The sequence below is a fragment of the Bidens hawaiensis genome, unplaced genomic scaffold, assembly GCF_021521415.1.
Source record: "Bidens hawaiensis isolate Kalapana, Puna unplaced genomic scaffold, B.hawaiensis_p1.1 tig00001016_1, whole genome shotgun sequence".
NCBI lineage: Eukaryota > Viridiplantae > Streptophyta > Magnoliopsida > Asterales > Asteraceae > Bidens > Bidens hawaiensis.
Window position 1 is genome coordinate 2,436,379 of NW_027491059.1, and position 8,515 is coordinate 2,444,893.

Below are 8,515 nucleotides of genomic sequence, written 5' to 3' on the forward strand. Positions count from 1 at the left end.
AATTGATAAGGAATGTTTTGAAAATTTAAATACTAATACCGTTAAATTAGATGATAATTTAAGAAGTAGTTGCAAAATTTATTTGAATTGATAAATATATTTCCCTATAATTGAAAATTGTGATAGTTGATAAGAGGTTGACAAGTGGTACATAGGAGTAGTTATTTATTAAAATAGTAAGATATAACTAGCTTTAGATCCCCTGTAACATATGGGATGATTCAAATAATAAAGTTGCAAATAAGTACATAATGTATATGTAAAAATGTATTACATTTATACTTGTATCTATACTATATGTATATAAATTGATTTTATTATATCACAAAATGATCTTTTAAAAAAATGAACTTAATAAAAAATAATAATAATAACACAAGTGCAAAAACATACGCGAGAACGCTTCATCTATTGGAAATTTCATTTTCAATATCATATATGTATAATTGAAAGAATTTTGTTTATAAACCAATTTCATAAAAGACTTCTCATATAATAATAGTTCTGAGCTACACCATGAAAAAGATTTTGATAAGTTTGAAGGGGCTTCTTGATTTTCCCATAATACAACACATAAAAATAACACGTTAACCCATTCAATTTTGTGAATGTTTTGCTTCACTTGAGCATAATTTTATATAACATACTTCACATATAATATTCTAATGATCATTAAAGGAAAACTTACTACTGACACAAATGTTTCAAATTTGATAAAAGTTGAAAGCATTGATGAGCCTGGAGGTAGCATGTCGGAAGTGTTTAACGTCTTTCTTAAATTTTAATAGTTGTTGAAAAAATAGTCAATTTGACAAATCTCGAATCTTTTCATTATTTCCAAAAATGTCATTGAAAATAAATTTGAAACCTAAATCACGTTTAAAATTCTAACTTTTATTTGTTTGACATTTCCAAGTCAAAACTTTGAGCTCGTAACAAATTTGATGATAAATCTATTTGCATTCTCAAATTTTTAAAAATACTCAGATTACCCTTTTCGACCCATAATAAATTTTGAGCCAAATGTAGCTAAATTGTACAAAACAATCTATTTACCAACTTGTGACCCGTAACAATTAAATTAAGTTCCACAAAAAACCCGAAACAATCATTGATAAAAAACCAAGAAACTAAATATGATAAACTTTATTATATATGAAAGTGATTGGCATATATTATCCTTACATTTTAACACATATATAGTCCACTACATTAACCGAAAAAATAAATGGATAGATTTAAATCATATATTTATAATTTATAAGTTTATATGAAAATTAATAAAAAAAGAAATCAATATATAAATGTATTGATTTTTAAAAAGTCGATCAACTATTAAGCATGTATTTATAATTTAATGTTTAAAAAAAATTGTTTCGTAAATGAAAGCATATTCGAGTTTTTATTTATTTACAATATTCAACAATATACACAATATAATATGTTAATGATAACATTTGAAATCATATTTTTTTTAATCTTTAACAGACACGTTTGTTGTTGATTTTTTATTTCACCAAGTATGTTTTAGAATATATTTTAACAATGTATAGTAGTATAACATGTAAATATTTAATTTTAGAAAATGTATAGATATAATATAAATAGATTTTAAAGGAATGCTAACAATTTAATCATTTTGTAGATATAATATAAATGGAGTGTAAAAGAAAAGTGAATAATTACTGATATATGATATGGTTATTAGTTTAGAGGGAAATTAGTTGTGATGTTTAACCACAAAACGACACGTGTTCACAATTATTTTTTTTATTAGAATAGGTTGATTTAATATCTATACTCTTAGAGCATTCCAGTATGATCAAAGTCATACCATAGCTCTCGAATAACCAAAATTCTGAGTTTGAGCGTCGATTGAGTTTGAGGAATAAATTTTGTGTTACGGTTTAGTTAACATGATAAACTGATATAAATTGTTAAAATAAATGAGAATAAAAAATAAATAAATACAAATGACCGTTTTACCCTTGACTTAACGACCAAAATAGACATCAAGTGTTTTGTTGCAACAAGTATTTTAAAAATGTACCGAAGTTGCATAGTTGGCTAAACCTCATTTATGAAATGGTGCTTAACTCCAAGTTAAAAGAAATGAGAAATTTAAAACAAAAACAAAATGGTCGTTTTACCCTGACTAAAAGTCAAAATATACACGGTGTTAGCGATAAATACAAAAATGACATGATTCTTGAAACAGCAAGTGTTCGGTTGCAAAAAAATTCAAAATTGTACGAAGGTTGCCTAGTTGGCCTAACCTCCGTATGAAAATAACGCTTAACTCCAAGCTAAAAGAAATGAGAAATTAAAGAAAATACAATTTGACAATTTTACCCTGACTAAATGTCAAAATATAGACGGGGTAAGTGAAAAATATAAAAATGGCATGATTCTTGAAACATAAGTGTTCGGTTGCAAAAATTTTAAAAAGTATATTAAAGTATGTTATTGGGCAAACCTCATGTATGAAAATGACAATTAACTATTTAACTCTAATTCATGTAATATATTTTGGATGACAACACTTGGAGTGTGGTGTGGGCCAGGAAACTAAATTGTTTGATTGAGTGGGCCAAAACTCGGCTTAAATGCTAAGGTCACGTGAAGTCAAAACGGGGCCAAGAATTTATTTTTCGAGGAGTTTGCGTACGGGAGATGCTAATGTTTCAGCTTTCTTTTTCTATAGCTTTCGTTGTGTTTAAATTTATTATTTCTATATTTTTTTTCTTTAAATTAAGTCTCTTTCTAACCTGTTTCTAGAGTTGGGCAAACCCGCTACACAGTTTTCATCATTATTTATGATGAGAAGCTAATCCAAAAGTTAAAAGACATGTGTGGACCAATTTGATAAGGATAGACGGGGCCGAAAGGCCCAACCTTAAGAATAGCGTAACTTGGGCTTCACGTGGAATCACGGGACCCATTACCATTCAACGAACATGTCACGACAATTCTGACCTTGCGCCCAAACTTTTATACATTTCGTTTGATTTCTCTTTCGTTTCATTTGTGTTTATGTGTGTTGATCTAGAGTCGAATCCCTAATAGTTATGTTGATTAATTTATGTAGTAAGCAAACAAATAGTTCTTAGCATTTCTTTACTAAAATGGGCCTAGGTGAAAACCGAGCCTCCTAGCTCCTACAAAAAGTTTTGGTGGGCTTTATGTTACACGCTATGGGCCAATCGCGCAGAAGGACGTGAAATAAGACAACTTAGTTTTTGATTTGGGGTTAGGATAGTGGTGCACATAATATCCAGTTTCGGATCCGACCCGGCGGTTCATACCCGTACCCGATCCGTGGGTACGACCTGGTTTTGGGTTTTTCTTCATAAGCATACCTGGAACCCGACTCGACCCGACCCTACCCCAAACCCGAAAAAAAATCTGAAAAACCGGGTCAAATACCCTAATATATCCGGAGCCGGTTCCTACCCGACCCAGCTTAAACTTTTACTGACCATACCCGACACCAGTTTCAACCCGGTTCCTGTTCCTGAAAATACACGGTTTCTATTATTTTAATTTGAGTAAATTTTATTTCGTGTTTTATTACATAACACGACAATAGACTCAATAGTATATTTCATTGTAGTTTAGCTTAAGAGAGGAAGTGAAGATTTAGGTCGAAGATTGCAAGGTCTCAAGTTCGAATCTTATCCCAACTGGATTTTATCGTTGAGTTTTCGGCGACAGATTTTCCTAAGAACAAAAGCTAGTGAGATTATGCTACCCAACCCGAGATTATGCTACCCAACCCAATGTTGTCTGCGATCATAACCATATGAAATTGTATTTTACCATTTGATTATCCCGGATGATTAGTACTTTATTCATTCATTAAAAAAATTGTAGATTCCACTAATTCATGGGGTTTCTCTTAGCTGTCCAAATTAATTATCACTCTCTCATAACTTTATTTATTTATTTTTTAACTCACCTTATAATTTTAGGTTTATTAGATTATAATAATCCATGTTGACTGGTATTGGCCGATAATAATCCCTATTCATTTTATTACCACTGACGGTCCCAAATTTAAAAAAAGTTGGCCCCCAATGGTCCGTCGTTAAAAATGACTTAACGCTGTTATACTTTTTTCCGAATTTCAAACTAATGTTTTAGGGCTTTTGATCGGAAAAATGATACGAGTCGATTGATATAAAACTTCGTTCGAAACGGTTCTCCAAAACGACAAACAATGCTTCAATTCGGGTGTTTGAACTTACAATTAACAAAAATCAAGTCGTCTAGATTATCGTTTCGAGCTAAGTTTTATATCAATCAACTCGTATCCTCCTTCCAATCAAAAGTCCTAAAACATTAGTTTGAAATTCGGTAAAAAGTATAACGGCGTTAAGTCATCTTTAACGGCGGACCATTGGGGGCCAACTTTGTTAAATTTGGGACCGCCAGTGGTGATAAAATGAATAGGAATTATTATCAGCCAATACCAGTCAATAGAGATTATTAAAATCCAATAAACCATAATTTAATAACCACTCTTATATTCCTACTCATAAAAAGCACTAAATTTTATTTAGTTAAAAAGTTTGACAATGATATTGTATTATTTGTATAAATAAAAAAGATATATTCTAGTTATCAAATACAGAAAAAAAAATGAAATAAAATAAAATTCAACATTATATTTTATTATGTTTTCCTTAATTCTTTTAAACTCGACTCGTTTGCTTGACAGTAATTTTTAAGTTAACCTATAATTTGACAAAATTATATATATGTATAGTAATAAGTAATAAGTTATAAGTCTATAATGAGTCATCACCAATTTGATTACACACTTTAGACATCTTGGATAGGAACCAATTTTAAATGCCCTCCATAAATCTCTGGAAGCTGGTCCTCGTCAATGTCTTTCATGAGTGTTGATTTCAACTGCTTGTTCTCAACAAATACAATCTGCAACATCGATAGACATTCGATCATACTCTTATCTCAATAGTTTTTTTCGTATAGTAACGAATTTCATAACAAAAATTATGACCAAAACATGCGAAAGCGTACCTTTGCCTTCGTTTTTTCATCGATAAAGGGGTAAACCATCTTCCAAGCAGTCATAAATACGTAAGGAACATGCACTATGAACAATTTCCCAAGCCTTTCTGGATAATAATCCTGTCGTAAACATGAATTTGATAGATGAGAATATGATCGTCACATGTTGGCATGGTGTCTGATTCAACGGTTAGCGGACTCGTATTTTAAACAACTAGTTACACACAAGTGAGCTAAAAAAAGGTCACCCGAAATGAGCATAACTTTTGATCAGTGCTACGAGACACAAAATATGGGCGGAAATGTCACAACGAGGTGGATGTTATCGTGTTATTAAAAGCGTAGATGGGTTTTCTTAAATAATATTCTAAATTTCTTCTTAAAAATTATTATCTTTTACTTTTTTCGGCCTACGGTTTATCGGTGATTCACATTTTATTTATTTATGAGTGCTAAATTATGTGAGTATAGTTGGGTCATCCATCAAGTGTGTTTGGTAGTCGGTAAACCTTTATGACCTTTCTAATTGATCGCACCGTTTAGTTATAGCTATATAAATATAAATACACTTCTAGCACGTAACCAACACTGCATCAATAGCCAATATTGATTACCTATTTAGGTAGAACTCATTGTTAAGTCTATTATGATATATAGCTAATATAATAATGACGGAACCAAAAGAGGGTCAAAAGGGTACACCAATCCTTCTGCTACCGAATTTTATTAAAAAACTTGTAATGTAAAAGAGCAAGTTTCTTATAATAGTGAGTTAGGCCTTTTAAACCGTCGACATCTTAGAAGAAAACATACATATGTTTCGAGAAAAAACATGAATTTTAATCAAGAAAGATGTTTATACAAAGATAAATTTTATAAAAACTATGGCAGACAATTTGTTATTCCGTCAATGAATAGGAACAAGGGGTTGCTAAGCGTATCTCACTCCCTAATTTTAAATTTTTTTACCCTACCGATGGAAATGTCAAATCAATTCTTTTTTCTTTTTTAATATTAGTGATTTGACAAGTTGAAGGGTACAACAAGTAAAATCGGTGGAAGTGAGGTACGTCTAACACGTTCTTAGAAATAAAAATAATTCGACGTGTGCAAACCTGCAAAATAGAGAGTGCGGCAAGAAATCCACGTATGTCGCTACATGTATATCCCCATCCTTGAAGATCTCCAATAACCACAAACTTCTCTTGGCCTTGAGGAATCCTGATGTTGTGGTTCACATTATAGAGATTATTCGTTACCCGTTACAATTTTTCTTGATGTTAGTATATAACTTGGATCCAAAAATGTATTAAAAATGTACCTTGAACATAGTTTGTCCAGCCCAAACACCACAAAACCTGCAATTCAATTTCATTAATTTGAATATAAAACTATTTATAAAATAAATACTGGGGTATAATAGTGTTTAAGAACATACGTTTGAACTCTTCGATACCGCCTTTTTTGTTGCAGAAATGTCTACCACCGAACACGACAGTGATTGGGCGGCCGATTTTATCAGATCCTTGCATGAACATTTTATTCTGTGCTATTTCGTTTTGGACATTGGATACTGGGATCGATCCATTAGGAAAAAATGCTTTTCTCCATTTTAGGTATTTGAGAAACATGGTGCAAGCTTTGTCAATGTCTAGATCGCGTGCCCGGAGAAACCTTCTGATTGTCAAATCGTCGTAATCCTGGAACACAAGAGTTAAGAGATTATTTTTCTAAATCACGGATTAAAGTATGTCAATAGTACTTACTAAATCTTAATCGGATAATTCAGAAAGAACATGTAACATTTTCTGTTGCGTAAACAATGTACTCAAAATAGACCAAATTGTACGTTTTATTACAATCATATCATGTTTGTTGAAATGACACAATACTTGGGCCACGTGTAGTGGTACCGTTTTGGAGGGGAAACGAGTCCAAAATGCGTGGGCACACCTCCCTTGGCGCGTTTTGGGTCTCATTTGGAGGCTCTCGTTGTATACACAACGGTGTGATGGGGTGACTTAGCCAATCAGGTTTGTTTCCTTCATATTTATATTTTCATTAAAAAAGTAATAATTGTGTAATGATTGAAAGGGGTTATTGGGCATTTTATCACCACACCATTATTTACAAAACTAGTCATTGATAACTGAAACGTCACGTATCGCACAACCCATGCGAGCTTAGTTACCACTACACGTAGTCTTATTTAAAAAAAGAAAAATTAGTGGTTAGTAATTAGCATTAATTAATTTGGAATTTACTCTGATTTTAATTTAAGCAAATCTTATTTAAATAAATAAATTTTACTACATTAAATTGATTAAAAATAGTTTTCTTTTTTCTTTTCTTTTTCCTAACAGTCAAATAAGGATGGGAAGAAAATTGATGTAAAACCTCTTTTTTGGTCCATATAATCCAACAGTCAATTAAGTGGATTATTCCTCATGGAAAGTTGGAAACTAGTGCCATGAAGCAATTGTTTACGGGTATGGTTATTCACACATTCTTGATCAATCCACACCCCCTTTAACATGTGGTTTCATACGTACAATCGTATTTAAGGCGTGTGGATAACCAAAAGGTGTATGAATAACATATCCCTTGTTTATGACTGTATAACGGGCCTATAAATCTTTAAGAAAACCATGTGATATAATAATAATAATAATAATAATAATAATAATAATAATAATATACCAGATTTAAACAAATTGAACAACTTTTCAAACCAGTCTTGATTTTGTCCTGATTCATTAGCTGCCCATAACCATAATATTTTCATAAAATTCCTAAAATATCCATTTTGACCAAAACGGTTTAATCTAATATTTTCTTAAAATGTCCATTTTGAATTAACGTGGTCGTCGTAATACTGGGTTAATGTTCTTGTCCACGGGACGGATAAAATTCTAGTTTATCTATGTTATAACAACGCGTCACGTTGAAACAATTTGGTTGAGCCGATCAAATTTGATTTGTGATTTTCGAGTAAATGGACATTTTGAGAATTTTCCATAATATTATTGTTACAATCTTTAGAGAGAGAAAGATACCTTAGAAGTGGGATCTTGTTTTTCTAGTACAGCTTTGATTTGAACAGTTTTCTTGTGCTCTTCTTGACCGATTCCATTATTATCACATTCCGTTTGTTGATCCACCGCTGTTTTCCCATCCATCTTCTTCACTTTTCTCTCTACACCTTAACACACACACACACACTCTCTATATCTATGTGTATCTATATATGGATCTGTGTGTGGGGGGATTAAGGTGGAGTTAATGCACAGATGAGACCAACTTAGTTACCACACCGATCAACACCACCACCACCCACACCTTCATATTTGCCACCACACCACCGGAATAGTTGTTACACTGTCGGCGGTGGCTACCTAAAAACCAAAATGACAACCTGAAGAACCCTCTATCTTCTCCTTCACAACCCCTATTCACAACGACAACCTGAAGAACCATC

The 8,515-nt window shown here is 31.9% G+C and overlaps 1 protein-coding gene across 1 annotated transcript; it reads right to left on the reverse strand.

The window, feature by feature from the left end:
* Positions 1–4,796: 4,796 nt before the first annotated feature.
* Positions 4,797–8,264, reverse strand: LOC143551650 (sec14 cytosolic factor-like). Its single transcript, XM_077042045.1, has 6 exons — positions 8,094–8,264; positions 6,476–6,737; positions 6,359–6,395; positions 6,153–6,258; positions 5,047–5,157; positions 4,797–4,941 (listed from the first exon to the last, which is right to left on the reverse strand). The coding sequence occupies exons 1-6, from the start codon at positions 8,214–8,216 to the stop codon at positions 4,825–4,827; spliced, it is 756 nt and encodes a 251-aa protein (XP_076898160.1). The 5' UTR covers positions 8,217–8,264; the 3' UTR covers positions 4,797–4,824.
* Between the last annotated feature and the right edge of the window lie 251 nt (positions 8,265–8,515).

Excerpts from the sequence above, each read along its gene's own strand:
- LOC143551650 (XM_077042045.1), bottom strand. The coding sequence starts at position 8,216 with ATGGATGGGAAAACAGCGGTGGATCAACAAACGGAATGTGATAATAAT. Across the intron at positions 6,396-6,475 it reads CGGTATCGAAGAGTTCAAAC|GTTTTGTGGTGTTTGGGCTG; the intron begins GTATGTTCTTAA and ends ATTGAATTGCAG. Across the intron at positions 5,158-6,152 it reads CCGCACTCTCTATTTTGCAG|GATTATTATCCAGAAAGGCT; the intron begins GTTTGCACACGT and ends TGTTTACGACAG.